Source organism: Myxocyprinus asiaticus, chromosome 28, assembly GCF_019703515.2.
Source record: "Myxocyprinus asiaticus isolate MX2 ecotype Aquarium Trade chromosome 28, UBuf_Myxa_2, whole genome shotgun sequence".
Lineage (NCBI taxonomy): Eukaryota > Metazoa > Chordata > Actinopteri > Cypriniformes > Catostomidae > Myxocyprinus > Myxocyprinus asiaticus.
Genome location: NC_059371.1, coordinates 30,352,501 through 30,376,521, shown reverse-complemented (window position 1 = coordinate 30,376,521; position 24,021 = coordinate 30,352,501). Strand labels below are relative to the sequence as shown.

General features: G+C 38.3%; 2 protein-coding genes across 2 annotated transcripts in view; one reads left to right on the top strand and one right to left on the bottom strand.

Annotated features, from left to right (window-relative positions):
- Positions 1 to 5,655: 5,655 nt before the first annotated feature.
- On the bottom strand, positions 5,656 to 9,422 carry LOC127418683 (transcription initiation factor TFIID subunit 8). Its single transcript, XM_051659394.1, has 8 exons — positions 9,229 to 9,422; positions 8,658 to 8,817; positions 8,210 to 8,308; positions 8,004 to 8,066; positions 7,495 to 7,619; positions 6,812 to 6,959; positions 6,494 to 6,636; positions 5,656 to 6,363 (listed from the first exon to the last, which is right to left on the bottom strand). The coding sequence occupies exons 1-8, from the start codon at positions 9,274 to 9,276 to the stop codon at positions 6,223 to 6,225; spliced, it is 927 nt and encodes a 308-aa protein (XP_051515354.1). The 5' UTR covers positions 9,277 to 9,422; the 3' UTR covers positions 5,656 to 6,222.
- A 1,868-nt stretch (positions 9,423 to 11,290) lies between these two features.
- The window catches only part of LOC127418660 (serine/threonine-protein phosphatase 6 regulatory ankyrin repeat subunit C), a 39,776-nt gene continuing 27,045 nt past the window's right edge, over positions 11,291 to 24,021 (top strand). The window contains exons 1-15 of the mRNA XM_051659335.1: positions 11,291 to 11,427; positions 12,111 to 12,194; positions 12,387 to 12,465; positions 13,585 to 13,655; positions 13,781 to 13,981; positions 14,988 to 15,075; positions 15,594 to 15,736; positions 17,069 to 17,281; positions 17,383 to 17,461; positions 19,002 to 19,116; positions 19,305 to 19,387; positions 19,816 to 19,933; positions 22,516 to 22,584; positions 22,713 to 22,853; positions 22,955 to 23,017. Of these exons, the coding sequence (XP_051515295.1) occupies positions 11,401 to 11,427; positions 12,111 to 12,194; positions 12,387 to 12,465; positions 13,585 to 13,655; positions 13,781 to 13,981; positions 14,988 to 15,075; positions 15,594 to 15,736; positions 17,069 to 17,281; positions 17,383 to 17,461; positions 19,002 to 19,116; positions 19,305 to 19,387; positions 19,816 to 19,933; positions 22,516 to 22,584; positions 22,713 to 22,853; positions 22,955 to 23,017 (1,574 nt within the window). The 5' untranslated portion in view covers positions 11,291 to 11,400. The remainder of the gene's footprint in view (positions 11,428 to 12,110; positions 12,195 to 12,386; positions 12,466 to 13,584; positions 13,656 to 13,780; positions 13,982 to 14,987; positions 15,076 to 15,593; positions 15,737 to 17,068; positions 17,282 to 17,382; positions 17,462 to 19,001; positions 19,117 to 19,304; positions 19,388 to 19,815; positions 19,934 to 22,515; positions 22,585 to 22,712; positions 22,854 to 22,954; positions 23,018 to 24,021) is intronic.

The following is a 24,021-nucleotide window of genomic DNA, read 5'->3' as shown; positions in this document are numbered from 1 at the left end:
TTTTTCCTGGTTTCATTTCATAAAGTGAAGTATAAAAAATTATGGTAAACATGTATGGTAAAAATGTTGATACAGATGCCCAACTAAAAAGTATATCTATGAAAACACACTCCCAAATCAATTTAATAAGCTCAACATGGGACAAAAATGTGACGTTTTGAGCTACATGCACGTTTTTGTACCTTGGTGAGCTTGTTAACTTGATATGGGAGTGACAGTGTGCTGTCTTTAGTGTGTGTTCATAGATAAAGTGAAGTATATCCTGTTTAAAACCATATTTTGAGGTTTTCTACAGGAGGGTATTCCAGAAGCAGGTTTAGCGACTTACACGGGTAAGTTCACTCAAAGTAAGCGGATAACCTCAACTTTCAGTTCCAAAAACTGAGGTAACTTTCAGGGTAAGTAGCCAAAGCAACTTAACTCTGTGAACATAACCTGCTCCGGAGTAGGTTATGTTCCAGAGTTAGTTTATTTAAGGTAGGCTTAAATGTCAGTAGGTTTCAGAGGTTGTCAGTACATGCATGCTCTTTTTATAGCAAAAGAAGATCAAATTACACAAAATATTATACTTTAAATTCATTATTATGATATACAGCAATCTTTACTTTACCCCACAAATCTTCATCTTGGCATTTCCAGTCTCACACACTGCAGATTTGAATTCAAAAGTGAACAAATTGTGGACATTTTGCTTTTTTTTATTTATTTTTTTAATACTGTAATATTTTCAACGTAGAACACATTGGAAAAGATCTATAATCTTCACTGTAAGGAGAGGGCTTCATGTATTTATATTTAGCCCTTCTATTAAATAATTTTATTTAATGATATTAATATTATTAACATGTATATTATATGATAGAATGAAATTGTAGAACCCACATTCTTTTTACAGTTCCTTCAGTCAATGAATGTTATGTTAATTATAAAATTACATTCCTGAAAATGCAGGCAATGTCTGAAAATTAAATAAATCACCTGTTATTCTTCAATAGAAAATATGTGATCATCTCATGAACCACAGATATGGCATAGAGGTTAGAGATTTCATTTCTCATCATTGTAATTTATGTACATAAAGAAAAGCACATGTTCATTGTACTCTTATTATTATCTGAAAGTATAAATGAGTCAGGCTGTCATTTAGAGTAACCTGCAGTGACCTCCTTTAGCTGGTGGTCAAATAATTCAATGAAAAGATGTACAGTTGTAATCGAAATTATTACAAATAATTCCCTCCAAGGCACTTCAATTTCCAGTAGACAAAGTTGGCAGCAACATTCATAAATTTTTTAAATATGGTACAACAGCAACCTTCTTGGGGTGAGGAAGAAAGCAAAATTTAACCAAGGGAAATGTTGACTTGAATATTCAAGAAGTAATTAGGAAAGACATGTGGAGTCCTGGAAGAAGGTTTTATAGACGTATGACACTAAACAGAAAATGAGTTTTAGACCTATGGGTCAGAAGTACATCTGGAGTAAGATGACAAGGACGACACCATCCCCAGTCAAGCATGGAGGTGGGTCAGTCCTGTTATGGGGGTGTTTTGTGGCTGCAGGTCACGGCTATCCTGACTATGTGACTGACACCATGGATTCTTTCAGGTATCAGGCCATTTTGGCATGAAAAATGTGATGCCTTCAGTGTGTAAATTGAAGCTCGGTGATCTCTGGACTTTCCAGCATGACAATAACACCAAGGATACATCCAAGTTGTCCAAAATCTGGTTCAGGGATAGGTCGTGGAATGTCCTTAAATGGCCCTTTCGGTCCATCATTAAAATCCCATTGCAAACCTCTGTTGGGATTACAAGGAAGCAGTGGCAGCACAGAAACCAAAGAATGTCAATGAGCTGGAAGCTTTTGCTCATGAGAAATGTGTAAAAATTCTAATTGAGAGGTGTCCGAAGCCTGAGAACACTTACCTGAAACATTTATTTGCTGTTATTAAGGATAAAGGATGCTCCACAAATGATTGACTTGGGGGGTTGAATATTTTTGACATGACATTTGTGGAGAGAATTAGTTATTTTTTATTTTAAAATTTGGGTAAACTGAACTCTTTGTTCTCAAAATCACTCAAATGTGTATTAAAAACTTACTTTGACTGTTTACTGAGGTTTTAGTTGATGTGTTTTAATTCACATCACCAGAATGCATTGCTGGTCAGGGGGGTTGAATAATTTTGATTGCAACCGTATCTCTCTAATGCTCAGCCTCCTCTACTTCATTTGGAGCCGTATATGGTCCTTCTGTAAATTAAATATTTAATCTGACTTTCAATATGGACCTTTTACAGCCTCCTTTACAACTAGGAATAAGATACATTTCCCTAACATTGAGATCATGAACATCTATAATGTATAATCAGACACATGATCTTCAATTAAAACAAGATCATTTCATTTAGTACCAAGTTGCTGAAGGCAGATGGACCCTACTGTACATGAGAATGCCCAGCCATGGCTTATGGCACAAGACAGCAAGCAAGTTTTAATGCCACACCAAATAAGAAGACGACACAATGGACATGTAACTGTGGGCCTCCCATAATGCTCTACCTCTGTTATAGCAGATCTTCATCTTATAATGCACAATAATCATGTGTTGCCTACTGAAAAGCTTTAAATTAAACCTGTGTAAAATGATGACAACTGTGGGAGATCCTACAATTTAAAGAAGTTCCATTAACACAATGACACCATCAGCAACCATGGGAAAAGGAAGATGATGATAATTCAAAGCAAGTTTTCAGAAATTCCAGTGTTAAACTGGTTGAGTGAACTAACCCAGAACTGGTATTCTGGAACCAATAGCCACAAGTAAGCAATGCTTGGGTTAATCCAGTGGTTCTCAACCAGGGGGTTGGGACCCACTAGGGGACCTCAACACACTTCCAGGATGGTCTCAATATCTGTTAAAATCTTAAATATTATGATTTATAATAATTATATACAAATTATAATATTTAACTTACTGAAAATGCTAAAAATGTAATAACTCCCTTCAACAGCTTGCTTTTTATGAAGAATATATAATTCTAGACATTTCTGAAGTCAGAAGTTTACATACACTTAGGCTGAAGTCATTTAAACTCATTTTTTAACCACACCACAGATTTAATATTAGCAAACTATAGTTTTGGCAAGTCTCTTAGGACATCTACTTGAGACGAGTAATTCCAGTGTGTCAGAAGTTTTCATTAAGTTAACTGTGCCTTTAAGCAGCTTGGAAAATTCCAGAAAATGATGTCAAGCCTTTAGACAGTTAGCTTCTGATAGGAGGTGTACTGAATTTGAGGTGTACCTGTGGATGTATTTTAAGGCCTACCTTCAAACTCAGTGCCTCTTTGATTGACATCATGGGAAAATCAAAAGAAATCAGCCAAGACCTCAAAAAAAAGAAAAAAAATTGTGGACCTCCACAAGTCTGGTTCATCATTGGGAGCAATTTCCAAACACCTGTAGGTACCGCATTCAACAGTACAAACAATAGTACGCAAATATATACACCATGGGACCATGCAGCCATCATACCGCTCAGGAAGGAGTCGCATTCTGTCTCCTAGAGATGAACGTAGTTTGGTGCGAAAAGTGCAAATCAATCCCAGAACTACAACAAAGGACCTTGTGAAGATGCTGGAGGAAACAGGAAGACAAGTATCTACAGTACTGTGCAAAAGTTTTAGGCACTTGTGAAAAATGTTGCATAGTGAGGATGTCTTCAAAAATAATGACATATATAGTTTTAATTTATTACTTAAAGTCATACAAAGTCCAGTAAACATAAAAAAAAAATGCTAAATCAATATTCGGTGTGACCACCTTTGCCTTTAAAACAGCCCCAATTCTCCTAGGTACACCTGGACAGTTTTTCTTGGTTGTTGGCAGATAAGATTTTCCAAGCTTTTTGGAGAATTCGCCACAGTTCTTCTATCTATTTAGGCTTTCTCAGTTGCTTCTGTCTCTATATGTAATCTCAGACTGACTCAATGTTCAGTGGGGTGCTTTGTGGGGGCCATGACATCTGTTGCAGGGCTCCCTGTTCTTCTATTCTAATCTTTTCTATTTGCAAAAGTAATGTTTGGGAGTCTAACATTTATATTTCCTATTGACACACTAAAGCTGAAGATATAAATAACCATCTTAAGACAAATACTTTTGTGAAACAACTAATGTGCCGAAGACTTTTGCACAGTAATGTATATCCACAGTAAAACATGTCCTATATCGATATAACCTGAAAGGCTGCTCAGTAAGGAAGAAGCCACTGCTCCAAAACCACCATAAAAAAGCCAGACTACAGTTTGCAAGTGCAAATGCGGACAAAGATCTTACTTTTTGGAGAAATGTCCTCTGGTCTAATTAAACAAAAATTTAACTGTTTGGCCATAATGTCCATTGTTATGTTTAGAGGAAAAAGGGTGAGGCTTGCAAGCCAAAGAACACCATCACAACCGTGAAGCATGGGGGTGGCAGCATCATGTTGTGGGGGTGCTTTGCTGCAGGAGGGACTGGTACACTTCACAGAATAGATGGCATCATGAGGAAGGACAATTATGTGGATATATTGAAGTAACATCTCAAGACATCAGCCATGAAGTTAAAGCTTGGTCGCAAATGGGTCTTCCAAATGGACAGTTACCCCAAGCATACCTCCAAAGTTGTGGCAAAATTGCTCAAGGACAACAAAGTCAAGGTATTGGAGTGGCCATCACAAAGCCTTGACCTCAATCTGATAGAAATTTGTGGTCAGAACTGAAAAAGCATGTGCGAGCAAGGAGGCCTACAAACCTGACTCAGTTACACCAGTTCTGTCTGGAGGAATGGGCCAAAATTCCAGCAACTTATTGTGAGAAGCTTGTGGAAGGCAATGCTACCAAATACTAACAAAGTGTATGTAAACTTCTGACCCACTGGGAATGTGATGAAAGAAATAAAAGCTGAAATAAATCATTCTCTCTATTATTATTATTCTTACATTTCACATTCTTAAATAAAGTAGTGATCCTAACTGACCTAAGACAGGGAATGTTTTCTATGATTAAAAGTCAGGAATTATGAAACTGAGTTTAAATGTATTTGGCTAAGGTGTATGTAAACTTCTGACTTCAACTGTATATCTTATAGTATAAATATCTAATAGCCTACATGGGGGGGCCTTTGAATATTTTCTCAGACAATGGGGGGCCTTGGAGTCAAAAAGGTTGAGAACCACTGGGCTAATTAACCAAGAGTTTAGGGTTTATGTCACGGCAAGTTAACTTTGCTTGCCGGATCACCTAAGCAACCAAATTGGCCCGGTTGCTAGGGAGGGTAGATTCACACGGGGTAACCTCCTCGTGATCGCTATAATGTGGTTGCTGCGGTGGATGGCGTGAAGCCTCCACACGCACTAAGTCTTCACGGTAAGGCGCTCAACAAGCCACGTGATAAGATGCGCGGATTAACGGTCTCAGACGCGGAGGCAGCTGAGATTCGTCCTCCGCCACCCGGATTGAGGCGAGTCACTATGCCACCACGAGGACTTAGAGCTCATTGGGAATTGGGCATTCCAAATTGGGAGAAGAAGAAAAAAAAAAAAAAGTTAACCTTGCTTTCTGGAATACCCCCCAGAGGTCTTCTAGGTATATGGTTCAATTTGTTTTAAAGAGTAACAATATAGGTCTAATGATAATTTAACAAGACTTCAGGGCACACATTATTACATAAGGAAATATGTTCACATTTTATCCATGTGTGCAAGTTTAATTTCCAACTTGTCCTTTTGTGACAATACCTTAAAACCAAACAATAAAAAAGACATATCCATCATTCATAAATGAGTAACAAATACACATCAAAACCAAAACAGTAAAAGAATGTCACTTGCCGGAGGTTTTGGAAACCGAAAAAACTTGAACATTATTTCAAGTGTGGAATACACCAAAACAACCAAAACAGCCAAAACTAGTGGTGTTACTCTTTATAAAACTTGCCCAAGTACATTTCTTCTAATATTTTTGACAAGTATTTTACTGTCTTTCCATAAGACTCAAATACCAGTAACTTGTGGACCAAAAACTAGATCACTGTTTGGAGACACTTTCCAAATTGCAGTGGTTTCTGGATCCTCGGACATTCCTCAACTTACAAGGGCACAATGTGATTAGCAAGTTCTAAGAAGTCCTTATTCATCATAACCGGCTGATTCAAAGACATATGAGTCAACAGATCTGTTCTCATTTTTTCCTTCTCACTTTGGGCTTTTTGACTGGCCGTAGATATGGATTGTCAATCATATTTTCCTCATTGGCCTTCCCTGAAGGCATACCGCCACCAGGTGGAAGCACTGCGTTCTCCTTATCCGCCCCTGGGTCATCCTGAAAAGGGATGGAATTTAACATCAATTATAATACATAATATTGTAAGGAATAAATGAGCGCTGAAAATCAGAGATGTTCTTTTGCAACAAATTTACAAAAAGAAAGATGACAAATGGTTTAAGCTTGCCTGAATGATGTTGCTGGCATTGTTCTCTGTGTCCGTCTGGTCATCTTGCTCAGATGAATCAGTCTCCTCCAGTGACTGTAGCTCTAGTTCAGATGGCAGCAGGGCACTCAGGTAAGGGATGGAGCTTGGCTGTGCAGCGATCACTGATTACAGAAAGATGAGTAACTAAAAATACTGGCACATGTGAGTCCATAATGAAACAAGACAAGACAATCAATTTGTATTTGTAAACTAGTGGACACTTGAAACGGAACTATCAAGACACCAAAGTTGAGGTCCAGAAAATCTCTAATTTAGGACATATGGATTGGAAATTACAAGGGAATGCACTGATGTCATCCTTGAAAAGGCTCTGCGTCTCTCCAGTCTTGGCCATGAAGCGTGTGAGAGCACGCTCTACATCTCTCCTCTGTGATGCTGCCTTTTCTCTCACCACCTGGTAATCTGACACCGGCTCCCGAAAGGTCTAGAATGCAGAAAGGGAGAGATATGCTTTGAAGCAGCTCATGTTTTTTTTTTAATTATTATTATTATTATTATTTAAAGGGATGGTTAACCTAAAAATGAAAATTGTCATCATTTACTCACCCTCATGTTGTTCTAAACCTGGATGACTTATTTTCTTCTGTAGAACACAACAGGAGATATTAGGCAGAATGTCTCGGACAGCCTCAGTCACCATTCACTTTCATAATATGTTTTTTTTTTTTCCATACAATGAAAATGAATAGTTACTGAGGCTGTCAGCCCCTAACATTCTACCTACCATCTCATTTTGTGTTCTATGAAAGAAAGAAGTTATATAATTTTAATACTAAGCATATTGCAAAATAATATAATTATTTATCTATTAATAAATAAAGCCTGTTCTGCAACATATATTTTTGGTTGCACTGGTCACTTGTGATCGGACCACCCAAGACAAATATTAATACCAGGTGTAAATGGGGCCAAAGAGCCCCAAAAGAGCACTGGACAAAGTGAGCAATAGAAGAACTCACTGGTGTTTTGATGTAAGTGTGTGGATCTGGAAACTCAGGGAAGTGGCTGGGAATGTGTGCTGGATGAATACGCTTCTGTCCGGCCATGAGGGCTTTTGGGACCAGAGGAGCATTTGTCACTGGAGCTGTCAAATGCAGACAGACAGAAGTGTTATACATTTATACAGTTATACATTTAAAGGAACAGTTATAGTGTGCAATAACTGATGTGAGACTCAAAACCTTAAAGCTAAAGCCATAAGGGGCTATTCACACGAAATGCATTCTTGTGCTAAAAAAAAAACAGACACAGCATCATGGATAGAGTTGAAGTTAAAGTTGATAACTTGACTCAACTTGACCCGGCATCTAAAAGAAACGTGGCGCTCCTACGCGAGACACTGGAAAAAATAAAGTGAGGTGTGACAGCAGTCAAAAAAACATAGCGCATGTTTACAGTGCGGACAGATCGTAACGCACTCTGTGTGAACAGCCCCTACGGCTCTGAAATATCTCATTAGGATCCCTACGTGCAGTTATGACCATCCTCTGTGATCTTTTGGCATACACCGGAAGAGTATCCACATTAAAACCTAGAATTGTGGAAAAAGTAAACCTCAGAATTAGTAACAGTCTCTCCAGCAAATTAATGGCACATGATTCAACTACAGGGAAAATAAATTTTATACTTCCTATCTAAGACAGATTAACTATATATTGACAAAGAGCAACCAACCCATTTCAACAAGTGTGATGACCACATCAGAGAGGGTAGGGGTGCTTCTTGCTGTGTGCTCACAGTTTGCCTTCGCACAACGTCCGACCTCAGTTATATCTATCAGAGGAAAATTAGACATTTTTAGGATAGCAAAAGCGCATTACTACTACATAGAAAAACACAGGGAACCTTTAAAAAAAAGTATTCTGATGGTACCATGGCACTGATGGTATATGTCTGCACTCTGATGCAGGCTATATGGTATTATATCCATCACTTTGGGGTATCATGGAAATACTAAAAAAACATGGTAATACCAAGGTACTTTTTAGTTATTGGATGCAAAGGTTCCATTCATAACAAAGCACACCTGTTTAGAAACTCCCAGTACATATTTTACATTTCAGCATGTCATACGTGGCAGATGACCTGCATAGGATAAATGAATGAGTGTGTGTTGACTCACAGCTCTGGATCATCTCAGTGAGCGTCTCCACCGCGGCTTTCTCAGCGCTCTCAAAGCCGCACTCTGTCAGCAGCGAGCTGACCACCACCTGCAGCGTGCGCCGCCGAGCCAGCTGATAGTTCTCCGAAGGACTCGTGCAGGCCTTACTGCCCCCCGAGCGCTACAATTATTAATAATCAGATTGTTATTAAACATCATGAAATCTACTGTGATTTAGACTTATCTGCATGTCTCAGTCAAACTTATAAGGCATTTGCTTGACTAGGTCTCAGAACCTAGCTACCTACTTAAAAGGCATTTCTGGGGCGTCATAGTCGCTTTCGAACCTTTAATTCGAACAGCACTTTGGATACATGTTGTCTAAATAGGCAGCTTACTAAGCCTTTACACTGCTTTTTATGATAACATAATTACAGCATTGTGTTTGCATTCGAATCGTTGACTACGTTTAAAATATGACAAATGTAGCTCTCAGCATGTCTTACAATCAAATAAACTCATTCATTTCATTGTTGTTTAGCTAACGTGGCTAAGCTAGCAGTCTGCAAGACAACTGAAAAGTGATATTTACGTTTCCGGAGTTTAAATATCCGCTCCCCATCATTGTAGGATCTGCCATTTTACTCTAGTGATTCTTCCTCTGGTGTTTAGCACTCGCAAAAAGACTCATCGTGTGTTATTCCTGTCCTAATGAATGTATTTGGTGTTTTAATGTTGGGTGAAAATGGCAACCCTACTCAAATTTCAAACAGGGCCGAAACCGGAAGGTAGTTTTTTGTGTGTGTGTGTGTGTGTGTGAGAGAGAGAGAGTGTTTCTAAATTAAAAGTCTTTAGAAAAAAACTGACAACAATCATATATTGTCATATATTTGCATAAAATGATGAAGTTCTGTATTTATTCTTAAAATGTATTTATTCTATACATGTATTTATTCTGGCATTAAATGCATGAACTCCATTGTGCAAAGCCTAATCAGCATGTTGGACACTTTCTTATGGGACATGCCACAACAGTTCCTAAAAATACACTGCAACCACTTCTGAAATAAATAAAAATTATTTCAGATGTGGTTGCAGTGTATTTTTAGGCACTGTGCCATTAGAAAGTGTCCAACATGCCCATTAGTTGAAGTAAGTTTGAAGTAAGTTTGGAGCAGAAGAAATAGAAATAAACCTTGTGTAAATTGTCAGCTTTACGCTAAGCTAAAATGCTATTTCTAGCCATTTTACATGCACAGGTTACAGGCACAATCATATTTTTTTATCAAGAAAATTCACATTGGATACTAATTTCTTTTTTTCTAGTAAGACCTTTGATATTCGGGCAAAAATCATATTCTTGATAATAATTTTTTTGTTGTTTTCCTGTAAAAATATCTAAAAATCCTTAAAACAAGATCAATTTGATTTATCTTGTTTTAGAAACAACACTGCATAAGATATTTAGGTTTTTCAGAGAATGTATTTTTACATGTGTATTTTGTCTTACTGTACTGGCAGAGTTTTTATAGTCAGAACAAGTGAAAAAATCTACCAGTGCTGAAGAAGTAATCCAAAGTATTTAGAATATGTTACTGACCTTGAGTAATCTTACAGAATACGTTACAAATTACATTTTACAGCATGTATTCTGTAATCTGTAGTGGAATACATTTCTAAAGTAACCCTCCCAACCCTGTATATATATATATATATATATATATACAGACAGACAGATGCATGCACGCAAAAAAAAAAAAGAAAAAAAAAAAGAAGACAGAATTTCCACAAAGGTATTTTCATCCGGTGTCCCCGTAAATGAGGACGGTTCTATAACTTTTAAGTGAAACAGATTTTCAAAAAAAAGGTCAAATTAGTGTTATTTAGTGCTTTGCAAAATATTTTGTATTTGGGCTTTAATATACACTCACTGAGCACTTTATAAGGAACACCTGTTCACCAGCATACAGGTCAGGAGCTTCAGTTAATATTCACATCATCCATCAGAATGGGGGAAAAAATTTGATCTCATTGATTTCAGCCTGGTAGGACTGTTGGTGCCAGACGAGCTGGTTTGAGTATTTCTGTAACTGCTGATCTCCTGGAATTTTAATCTTCATGTAATCCACTACATGCACAAAATAAAATAAAATGAATAATGATAATAATGTAAAGACACAAAATTTCCCCAAAGGTCTTTTCAGTGTGTTTGTTTGTTTTGCCTTTATAACAAACAGTAGCATGGTGTTAAAAAAAAAAAAAAGAGAGAGATTATTTATACAAAACAAAACACATAAGGCATAATTAGTACACAAAAATATTTAAAACAGTGCACCAACTCACAGTTTTAATAGCTTTTTTTGTTAGTAGGCCTACTGATTTTGATTGTATCTGTACAGTTTACAGTTTCTTTAAATACAACAGAAATAGCAGGTTCTGGCTGGTAAAGTTAAACCTATGTTAAATGTAACTAATATACTGATAAGATTAATGATATGTGCCTCGTTGTTCAAAACCCAAACTAAAATCGAGAAAGTTTACCAACGATCTCTTTCCATAGCCTCACACGTGAATGCTGCTCGGGCTTTTATTTTGAAAGTTGGTGCCGCAGGCGGCCATCACGCTGGTGTCGCTATTTTCAACTGCCTCACCAAGCTAAAGACACACTCATCACGTCTGTAATCGCAACACTAGATTGTTGTCTTGGTTTCCCTGCCTCGATTCCTTACTGATGAGGGACTTTCGGCCCGACTGACACGGGGAGATGGGGGTACTCAATATTTCAGACCAGGTAAGCGTTTTTAAATCCCCATGTGTGGTGTAGATCAAGCAATTTGTTGTTCGTTCACTGCGCTTGTGTGCAGATCCTGATATGTTAGCTAGCACCCTGACGATGGATTAACCATTTTACTCCGTATCTCTGGTCTCAAAACGTGCATTTTGAGCATGCATTTCGCTGCTAACCTTATCCTTTTGCTATGTAACGAGGATTGGGTTGCTAAAAAGCGTTCAGAAACGATAAATGTCATTTTTTATAACCCGCAGACGTTAGCCAGCCAGCTAGCCTAAAGAGCTGGGTGTCAGCCAGCTACATACGAATATATATATTCTTTTTCTGTGTTTATGTTTTAAAATGCACACCCTTATCATCATCATATTTAAATGCAAACGCCCTTGCTTTAGTTGAGAATTTACTTTGTATACCAAGCGCGCACAAATGTAATAATGTGGATTTTCGTTGCAGCTGGTTAATGACACTTTCGGTTTATAATCAGTATAAATATTCAAGCCAGTATATTTCATCATACGTCGTCCAATTAAACATCAAGAACATCACAATTGACTTTCCTGACGCACGATATTTTTAGCCATGCACTATATTGAAATGTTGGTCGAACAAAGGGTTGTTGTAATGTTGTCATGTTTGTTTCAGTGTCGTAACATCCACCCTTTCTCCCCCCCCCTTTCTTTTAGCCGCCTCTGGTCCAGGCCATTTTAAACCGGAATGCAGATGAAGTGAAGTTATTTTTGCACAAGAAAGACGAAGTCAATGCACTGGTATGGTTTTGTATGGCATATCATATGTGTGAGCTTGAATTGTTTGTATCATTTGCTTAAATGACGTCATCACCGTACAGTACAAACGGGCAGATCCCACGGATGACTTCATATGGGCAGTGTGGGCCACTCAGAAATCACTAGTGTTGGAAAAAACCTGTTTAATCAGATTTTTTTTCTCTGTCGTGTCAGGACCAAGAGCGCCGCACACCTCTTCATGCTGCTGCGTGGCTGGGGGATGTTCAAATAATGGAGCTTCTCATCAATGCAGGTATAATGATAAACAACACAGCTGCACTCCGATGCTGTCACGTGTAGTTATATTTCTATTTATAAGATGGATAGTTCTGGTTCTGTATGCTGATAGGTCAGTATAGTGTTCAGGCCATGCTACATTTAAACAGTATCATGCAAGCAAGTGCGCTTTTGTACTGAACATTCATAATTTGGCTGTAATCAAAAGGTCATTTTGTTTATTTAAACAAACATACATATACTATATACATTATATATTTGTCAGCTATAACATAAAACACCTGTTAACCTAGCTTTGGTGTATATTTCTGTGTATATTAGCACCTAAAGAGGCAATCTATAAGCCTTAGAACTGTAGGATTACATGTCAGGGGCTATATTTTGTAGTGGAACGATGGCGCTTAAGGAATGGTTCACACAAAAAATGAAAATTCTCTCATCATTCACTCACCCTCATGCCATCTCAGATGTGCATGACTTTCTTTCTTCTGCCAAACACAAATGAAGATTTTTAGAAAAACATCTTAGCTCTGTTGGTCCATTCAATGCAAGTGAATAGTGAGCAGAATGTTGTAACTCCAAAAATCACACAAAGGCAGCATAAAAGTAATCCATAAATCTCCAGTGGTTAAATCTGTATATTCAGAAGCGATATGATAGATGTGGGTGAGAACCAGATCAATATTTATGTCCTTTTTACTATTAACTGTCCTTCCTGCCCAGTAGATGGCGATATGCACGAAGAATGCGAATCGCCAAAAACGAAAGGAGATTTGAAAGTGAAAGTGGGCATTTATAGTAAAAAGGGACTAAAATATTGATCTGTTTTTCACCAAAACCTATCATATAGCTTCTGAAAACCTGGATTTAACCACTGGAGTCGTATGGGTTACTTTTATGCTGCTTTTTTTGAGCTTCATAATTTTGTCCACCATTCACTTGCATTGAATGAACCTACAGAGATGAGATATTCTTCTAAAAATTCTTCAGGAGAGTTCTGCAGGTGAAAGTAAATGATGAGAGAATTTTCATTTCATTCCTTTAATAAAATAATGTTTTAATGGAAAATTGTGCCAAAATAAGCGAACGGGACATTACAAAATATGCTCCTATACAATTTTCTATTTTCATAAAGGTGCGAATGTCAATGCAAAGGACCACGTGTGGCTGACACCGTTGCACAGAGCAGCTGCTTCCAGAAACGAGGTAAACAGAGCATGTGATTTACATGCTCGAATGGAGGCTCAGTCTGAGTAGCGGCTTACTCATACCATTGTTTACCATTCGAATAATTATATACAGTGATTCAAGCATTGCTTTTGTTTGTCCAGAGGGCTGTGGGGCTGCTGCTGAGGAAGGGAGCTGACGTGACCGCACGGGACAAGTTCTGGCAGACACCACTGCACATTGCGGCAGCCAACCGGGCCACGCGTTGCATCGAGGCCCTGCTGCCCCATGTGACCAGCCTGAACATGGCTGACCGCACGGGCAGAGCGCCCCTGCATCACGCCGCTCAGAGCGGATACCAGGAGGTACGACTGTGGGGTGGAAATTAGTCATCTAATGCACTCTGGTGTATTAATGGTCCTGTTTAATAGTGAGGGTGGGCCACTTTAGCTCTTAACAGCTTTTTAATACACCACAAGGCTGCAAAAGTGCAAGTTACTGGGAGAGCTAATATTGATACTTCCAGTTGCAAACTCCACTGCATCTAGGCCTTGTTGTCACCAGTCCTTTTAAAGGAGTAGGTCACCCAAAAATGAAAATTCTCTCATCATTTACTCACCCTCATGCTGTCCCAGATATGTATGACTTTCTTTCTTCTGCAGAACACAATGATTTTTAGAAGAATATCTCAGCTCTGTAGGTCCATATAATGCAAGTGAATGGTGGCCAGAATTTTGAAGCTCCAAAAAGCACACAAAGGCAGCATAAAAGTAATCCATAAAACGTCAGTGGTTTAATCCATGTCTTCTGAAGCAATCTAATCCTTTTTGGGTGAAAACAGACCAAAATGTACAATCATGATTTCAAGCTTGCTTACACGTCTTCATGACATCTAGCACTCTGCTTGTGTCGAGCGCTAGGAAGTGAAATTATGATCCTTAAGGAGACTGCAGATGTCAAGATTTATAGTAAAAAAGGAGTTATATTTTGGTCTGTTTTCACCCAAAACCGCTTGGATTGCTTCAGAAGACACTCGAGTCTTAAGGATTTCTTTTATGCTGCCTTTATGTGCTTTATGGAGCTTCAAAGTTCTGGCAACCATTTACTTGCATTGTATGGACATAAAGAGCTGAGATATTCTTCTAAAAATCATTGTTTGTGTTCTGCAGAAAAAAGAAAGTCATACACATCTGGGATGGCATGAAAGAAATTTCATTTTTGAGTGAACTATTCCTGTAAGTTTCATGTCCTGCAAAGTATATAGGTTTAGGTTGGGTATGCTTTTCCTATGGGATTCTCATCGTGCCTCGAATGCCCAGATGGTTTTAATAAATGGACACAATCTTGCTTTGTGCCTCTGCTGCCCACTAGATGGTTAAATTGCTGCTGAACAAGGGAGCCAATCTGAGTGCCAGCGACAAGAAGGACAGGCAGCCTATTCACTGGGCCGCTTACCTTGGTGAGTCCATACTCTGGTCTTCCTGAAGTAGATGTTTTACCTCAGTAGTGTGCCTCAGTCATATTCCTTATACTGTATTGTCTGTATTCACTATTTTTCAGGGTTCCTACTTCATGAGCAATCTGGAAAAATATTAGAGAAACAGAAAAATCATAGAAATTTTCTTGTAAATGTCTAAAGTAAATATACATTTCTCTATTTACGCTGTGCTCTGGAATTTTTCTTCACTTTAATATTGCGCTTGTTTAGAGTTTAAGGAGAGTGGAATTTGTTTGGAGGATTTGTGTGCAAATACTTGTTTTGAGTCGGTTATTCTATCGAAATGGTTCACCAGTTGGTCTGAATGATTCATTAGCGAATAAGTCTGAAACAAAATTATGTTTTGCAATCGATTTCTAGATATCACAAATGACTGAAACTCATGGAAATTCATTGGTCAAAGAGGGTGGGAACCCTAAACTTGAACTACTGATTGGTGATTCCTAGTAGTTGTTTTAGAGTGTTTGTGTGTGTCTCAGGACATCTGGAGGTGGTTAAGCTGCTGGTGTCTCAGGGCTCTGATAAGAGCTGTAAGGATAAGCGGGGATACACCCCTCTCCACGCTGCTGCTGCCAGTGGCCATGTTGATGTGGTCAAGTACCTGTTACGCAATGGAACCGAGGTGAGTACGCTTTGGGGTTCAGTCGCACAGCTGTGCTACACACTGTTCAGGCCTTCGGTTCACATCTCCATACCTTTTTAGAGCCTCCTTTATGTTGGCTGTTTTAGAATTGAATGTCGCGTCTGAGCATGAGTCATATTAAAGGAAAGATGGGCATTTTCCAGTTATTTTGTAGTCGAGTACTTGATATGACACGTACGTGAAGCTTCTTCATTTTATGCACAAACGTTACCAAAAATGGTTTCAAAATTAGATAACTTTAACAAACTATGCCTTTCTTTTGGGAAAAAATGAAATGAATATGCATTAATAAAAAAATGTAAAAAAAGTTTGCACCCACACGGAGCTTGCATAGAAACCAATACTTATGACCGTAGGGTAATGCACATATACAGTATAAACTCTGAGTCTACATAAAGGCTCTCACATTTTTATAATTTCTTATTATTCAGAAAAACCAGTGGTGAAAGTTGGCTTTTAAAAAAATGCGCTCTGCCCATGTTCAGAGATTTAACGCATATTTTCACACTCGCATACACACATACTGGTCTGATAAGTTTCCGAGTTTCTCGTACTGCTTCGCATTTTCGTTCCACTATAAAAGCAGATCTCTGTCCATAGGTTTGCATGATTCCAACAAAAAAATGAATAATAGAGTAGAATTCATTAAGAAATAGGATTTTACAAGCATTGCCACACTTGGCTTTGCTTTCAGAAGCACAGATGCAATCAAATATTCTTCTCTCATTAAACACCTCAGTGACACGCATCCACAGTAGCCCCTAGTGGACTCGATTGTAACTGCGAGATTTGGTAGGAGGAAAGTACAGTTTAATTCAGTGTTGCCTATGGCAGGAGAATGTGCAAAGGAAAATACATTTGCGATATTCGAGTAGTGTTTTTATTAGTCGACTAGCTGGTGCAGAACGAGTACACGATTAGTTGATTTCTCATGCACATCCCTATATTAAAGACCACATAAAATGTTTTTTACAACACGTTTTACTTGCACCATGATGTATTTCTGATTGAAACACAATAATCTGTGCAAAAATAATCCAGGGCTAGGCTTGATTTTATTCGGGTTTGATTGGGTGGAAACATGTTGGGCAATTATATTATTTCTCCCTGCCTTCAGAAAATAAATGTTGTTTCAGAGGCAAAGGAGATTATTACATTATGATGAAGAATTATGAAAGCAAAGCATTATTTTCTTTTTGGATAAGGTCCACTGATGAATCTTGAAAGCAATGGACATTTTAAATGAATTAAGGAGGGTTGTTTTCCTGAGTTGATCGGTTATTTTGTACCATGTGTTTCTCTCGGTCTCAGATTGATGAGCCTAATGCCTTTGGAAACACTGCTCTCCATGTGGCCTGCTACACAGGACAGGAGGCCGTAGCCAATGAGCTGGTCAATCGTGGGGCCAATGTCAACCAGCCCAATCACCGCGGCTACACTCCCCTGCATCTGGCTGCCGTGTCCACTAACGGGGCTCTCTGCCTTGAGCTGCTGGTCAACAACGGTGCTGATGTCAACATGCAGGTCTATAATTACTAGAAAGACAATAACTCAAGACTTGTGCTGGTGTTTCTAGATTGGTAGCATTGCTTGTGTTTTCTAAATTTACTTTCTGTTTTATCCAGAGCAAAGAAGGGAAAAGCCCTTTGCATATGGCAGCAATTCATGGGCGATTCACTCGCTCTCAGATTCTCATTCAGAATGGTTTGTTCCACTGACCCTTTCTTTTTTTCATTTAATTTCAAGTCTTTTGTAATATTTTTAATAGTGGTTGACCGAAATGGGTTTTTCAGTGGCAGATGCTGACAGTGGAAATATATATATATATAATATATATATATACACACACACACACTGGCGGCCAAAAGTTTGGAATAATGTACAGATTTTGCTGTTTCAGAAGGAAATTGGTACTTTAATGCACCAAAGTGGCATTCAACTGATCACAAGTATAGTCAGGACATTACTGATGTAAAAAACAGCACCATCACTATTTGAAAAAAGTCATTTTTGATCAAATCTAAACAGGCCCCATTTCCAGCAGCCATCACTCCAACACCTTATCCTTGAGTAATCATGCTAAATTTCTAATTTAGAAAATCACTTGCCATTATATCAAACACAGTTGAAAGCTATTTGGTTCGTTAAATGAAGCTTAACATTGTCTTTGTGTTTGTTTTTGAGTTGCCACAGTATGCAATAGACTGGCATGTCTTAAGGTCAATATTGGGTCAAAAATGCCTAAATTTAAACAGATTTCTCTAGAAATTCGTCAGTCAATCATTGTTTTGAGGAATGAAGGCTATACAATGCTTGAAACTGCCAAAAACACTGAAGATTTCATACAAAGGTGTACACTACTGTTTTCAAAGACAAAGGACAACTGGCTCTAACAAGGACAGAATGAGATGTGAAAGGGCAGATGTACAACTAAACAAGAGGATAAATACATCAGAGTCTCTATTTTGAGAAATAGACACCTCACATGTCCTCAGCTGACAGCTTCATTGAATTCTACCCGCTCAACACCAGTTTCATGTACAACAGCAAAGAGAAGACTCAGGGGTGCAGGCCTTATGGGAAGAATTGCAAAGAAAAAGCCACTTTTGAAACAGAAAAACAAAAAGAAAAGGTTAGAGTGGGCAAAGAAACACAGACATTAGACAACAGATAATTGGAAAAGAGTGTTATGAATCTTAACCCCATTGAGCTTTTGTGGGATCAGCTAGACTGTAAGGTGCGTGAGAAGTGCCCGACAAGACAGCCACATGTATGGCAAGTGCTACAGGAAGCGTGGGGTGAAATGTCACCTGAGTATCTGGACAAACTGACAGTTAGAATGTAAAGGATCTGCAAAGCTGTCATTGCTGCACGTGGAGGATTTCTTTTATGAGAACTCTCTGAAGTAGTTTAAGAAGTTCTGAAAATGTTTTTGTTTTGTTTTGTTTAAACAGCATTAACATAATTTTTCACAACTATACATTGTGATCAGTTGAATACCACTTTGGTGAATAAAAGTACCAATTTCTTTCCATAAGAGCAAAATCTGAACATTATTCCAAACTTTTGGCCACCGGTGTATATATATGTGTGTTTAAATTGATTTGCCAATATGTTGATATAGTTTCCAAAGTTATCGTCCAAAAATCAGCTCTCTAATCAACCTTGGCCAATATCGGTCGATAACAAATTTTTATTCTGATGTTTTTTCTTTTAGTTTTTACCATTCTTGCTCTTTCCTCAGGTGGAGAGATAGATTGTGTGGACAGATATGGCAATACTCCTCTTCATGTTGCTGCTAAGTACGGCCATGAGCTGCTTATCAGCACCTTGATGACAAACGGTGCTGACACAGCCAGGTACAGAACCAAGTATTTGTTCTTTAGCTTTGCATTGACTTGTGCTTTACATGTCAGCACATGTACATGAGGGACGAGGAATTTGAATTTTGCAATAAAGGTGGACCTTACATGTTGTCAGTTTGCATTTTATCTCTCCTTACTCTGTTTGTAATGAAATAATACTTAACATTCCTCTCTTCCAACAGACAAGGAATTCATGGGATGTTCCCTCTACACTTAGCTGTGCTCTATGGGTCCTCTGACTGTTGTCGTAAGCTACTTTCCTCAGGTACACATTGTTCCTACCTTCCAGGAGACCGATTGCAACAAGGGCCAGAAATAGGCCAGCAATGTCCTTTTTGTTAAAGTGGCCTTTTTAGTGTCTGTTTTTATATTATGCAGTGGAACCATGGTTCAGTGATGGTAACTGATAGTTGTACTTAAGTAATTTTGATACATGCCATGGTACTGAATAATTACCATATTCTTGTAAAGGTTACTTTAAAGAATGCTATTGCCATGTTGGGGGAAAAAACAAACAAACATTGTAATGCCATGGTACTTTAACACTTTTTTTGTTTTTAGAGACAGGTTCAACTCTTGATTTTTGATAAGTACTACCTGATTAAGTGCTTTTCACTGGAAAATGTCACTGCCTTGAAAGATGACTGTGCAGACCCCTCTACCTAAACATCGCAATGACTGTCTCTTTTATAGGTCAGCTCTACAGCATTGTGTTGTCAATGAGCAAAGAGCATGTGCTCTCGGCCGGATTTGACATCAACACCCCAGACAACTTTGGGAGGACCTGTCTACACGCTGCTGCCTCTGGAGGGTGAGACAGCCGCTCTACTTAGAATGGGCTATTTAAAAATCCACTGTCCCGCTTTACATCAGGTGTCCTTTAGTGTGGGGGTTTTCAAACTGGTGTCCGTGGACCCCCAGTGGGGAAAAAGCATGTTCTATAGGGATGCACAATTAATCGTACTTTAACTGTGATCACGGTTTCTGCCTCTCGCATTTCGCGTTTAATTAAAAATAACCAACTGCGATTATTAGTGAGCACGCAAACAGAAATTTTCAGCCAGGTAAAGTTGCAAATTGTTACTCATTTTTATTATAGGTTGTGTCTATGGATGACAGACCAAATCACAAGCTCTTTTGAAGTCTATTTTTTTTTTTTTTAACTCAACTGACCAATCACGCTCTCTTCAGAAGTTTGCTACTGACCAGTCAGTTTTACTTTTCAGCACACGCTGAAATACAGAGCCGCAGTAGTTCGAGTATCGTATGTCTCGTGTGTGCGCCGCTTTGATTACACGAGGCTCGTATCAGAGAAATTGAAAATGTTGCCTTTGGAGACTGTATATGGAGGTAGGATGAAAATCAGGGCCTTACCACTAGAAGTTCTCCAAAGATTTCCTAGCTAAGAGTTTTTGCTTTAAAGCTATTCACAAAATTGCTAAGAGCAAGTTTTACTAAGGAAATCTTAATATATGAGTAAGGTGGAGTTGACCTCGTTGCTATTGATGAGGTCACATTTTAGCACACACTTTTAAATTGCCTAAAGGGATTGGTAGACAGGGAAGTGCAATTTGTCAGCAAAATTACTCAGACAGATAGCAGGATATACACCGATCAGCCACAACATTAAAACCACCTGCCTAATATTGTGTAGGTTCCCCTCGTGCCACCAAAACAGCGCCAACCCGCATCTCAGAATAGCATTCTCAGATGCTATTCTTCTCACCACAATTTTACAGAGCGGTAATCTGAGTTACATTAGACTTTGTCAGTTCGAACCAGTCTGGCCATTCTCTGTTGACCTCTCTCATCAACAAGGCATTTCCATCCGCAGAACTGCCGCTTACCGGATGTTTTTTGTTTTTGGCACCATTCGGAGTAAATTCTAGAGACTGTTGTGTGTGAAAATCCCAGGAGATCAGCAGTTACAGAAATACTCTAACCAGCCTGTCTGGCACCAACAATCATCTATGTGATTATCTAATCAGCCAATCGTGTGGCAGCAGTGCATAAAATCAGGCAGATACGGGTCAGGAGCTTCAGTTAATGTTCACATCAACCATCAGAATGGGGAAAAATGTGATCTCAGTGATTTGGAGCGTGGCATGATTGTTGGTGCCAAAATTGATGGGGTTCAACTTTGCAGTGAATGAAAACATTTGTGTTGCAAATTGGCCCCACCTAGAGGTTACGTTGTAGAAATTTCAAAATGAATATAAAAGTCCTTCAAATAGCACTTAGACAAGTCATATATCAAATGAAAGCACTCATTCTCAGGAAGGAGACTTATTTTGTTGCCATAATACCATAGTTTGAAATATTTTCAAAAATATCACAAAGTGAAATTTTATTTCGGTAAGGCATAAAATGGAAACGTCTCTTTTCTGTGCTGACCATTGATCTGTAAGCCCCAAATAGCCCCAGACTTTATTACCTTGGGTTGTTAGCTTTAAAATAAGTTAAAGAAATTACTTGTTTACTTGTTTGTTAGCTTGCTTGGATGAATAATCCAATGTCGGGTCAAAAAATATTTGAACAAAATACGGTAGAAAAAGTATGAGAAACAAGTCATCAACAGAATAGGTTCCCATCTATAGAAGATGAAATGTTACACGTCATTGTAAAAATTCTCTGCTTTCTAATGACACCTAGATTGGGCGTTTAGACAAAAGAGAAGCCAAAATATTCAACAAAACAGTGTGGAAGCTCTCAGCACTTAAAAAAAAAAAAAAGAAAAAAGACTCGTCTATGCGTGAGGGCTAAAATGCATTAGAGCACCACCTACATTTCAGATCAGTATAATAAAAAAGGTGATAGAAGAAAAAATATTTTTAGTAGTACTTTCTGCCATCCAGTGGAATACAGTAAGACCTTTTGCTTGAAAACAGAGGACACAGAACTGAAATGGCATGCTTTTAAACTTTAGACATAAAAAAAAGTTAATCATAAAATTGTATACATATACAATGTTATTTATTAATTATTGCTGTCATTTCTTAAAATATAGGGGGTTATCTATGAAATGAGAATTTTTATGAAATTAGTCCACTGTATGTGTGAACAGGAAGCTTTTAAATTTGAGTTTGAAAATTTTCATTTATCTGTAGGTTGATTTAACTGAAAGGTTTAAACACTTTGGGGCGGGACTGTCTTCATGTCCAACCAATCGCAGACTGCGAAGTGTTTGGGAAACCTGTTTGAAAACAGTCATTATTTTTTTAATATCACTTGGTGACATTAGTGGTGTAGAAATTACACACTAAGTAACTGGAAAAGGATATGAAACATTAACAGCATAGCTAAACTCTTTAGGATCTGTCTCATTGTAAGTAGATAATATAATATGAAATAATAATATTAAATTATTTTTTCCTCTCCTTTTCTCTCCCTCAGAAATATTGAATGTCTAAACCTGCTCTTAAGCAGTGGAGCTGACATGAATAAGAAGGACAAGTTTGGAAGGTACAGATGGTCTTTTTGTTCTTTTAAGCAGGTTGTTTTAGCCAGATCAAAAGGAGTGTACGTATATATTTATATTTTTTTTGTCTAGATATCATGCTTATGATGATTTCTGATTATCTCTTCTTTAGGACTCCTTTGCACTATGCGGCTGCTAACGGGAGGTATCAGTGTGTGGTCGTGTTGGTGGGAGCGGGGGCAGAGGTCAACGAGCGTGATCGCTCAGGCTGTACACCTCTACACTACTCGGCAGCATCTACTGCGTTCTGCAGGTGAAATACTCTCACACAGAATGTGTTGGCATGTTTTAAATATTACCATGTTTTGGTAGTATGGTGTACACAGCATTACTGATGCCCGCTGTCTTTCTCAGAACGGACCGACCCCATGCCAGCACCCATCAGAACCAAGAGGATGGGGAGAAGGAATCATTCCTGTAAGTCCACTCCAGTTAGGACAAATTCTAATGCATCCTGAAAATAATGACATGTCCGAGCCGTGGTTTAACTGTTAACAAACGTTCGAACCCATTGTGCGTTGGTGCTTGCGTGGCATCATGAGTTTGAAACTGGCATGCAACATTTTCAAATCCCGTTTTCCACCCCCTCTCTCTTGCTCAATTTAGTTTACTGGCATTTCTGTAATAATTGCCTGAAATAGTTCACAGCACTTATTTTCATTTTTTTTTTTCTTTTTTTTTTTTTTTCATATCATGGCCATTACTTGAAGTTGGTTGATTTTTATATTTTTTTGGTTTAATCAGTTATTATTAGGATTACAAAGAGTTGTGTATATACTGTAAGAATATATTTATTAGGGGTGTAATGGTTTATTGTGGCACGATACATCACTGTTCAAAAATGTGACGATGTGCATCGTGGAGATTGGACTTATATATACACTGGTGGCCAAAAGTTTGGAATAATGTACAGATTTTGCTCTTATGGAAAGAAATTGGTACTTTTCACCAAAGTGGCATTCAGCTGATCACAATGTATAGTCAGGACATTAATAATGTGAAAAATTACTATTACAATTTGAAAAAAAAAATCAGAAATTCTTAAACTATTTCAAAGAGTTCTCATCAAAAATCCTCCATGTGCAGCAATGACAGCTTTGCAGATCCTTGATATTCTAGCTGTCAGTTTGTCCAGATACTCAGGTGACATTTCACCCCACACTTCCTGTAGCACTTGCCATAGATGTGGCTGTCTTGTCGGGCACTTCTCACACACCTTACAGTCTAGCTGATCCCACAAAAGCTCAATGGGGTTAAGATCCATAACACTCTTTTCCAATTATCTGTTGTCCAATGTCTGTGTTTCTTTGCCCACTCTAACCTTTTCTTTTTGTTTTTCTGTTTCAAAAGTGGCTTTTTCTTTGCAATTCTTCCCATAAGGCCTGCACCCCTGAGTCTTCTCTTTACTGTTGTACATGAAA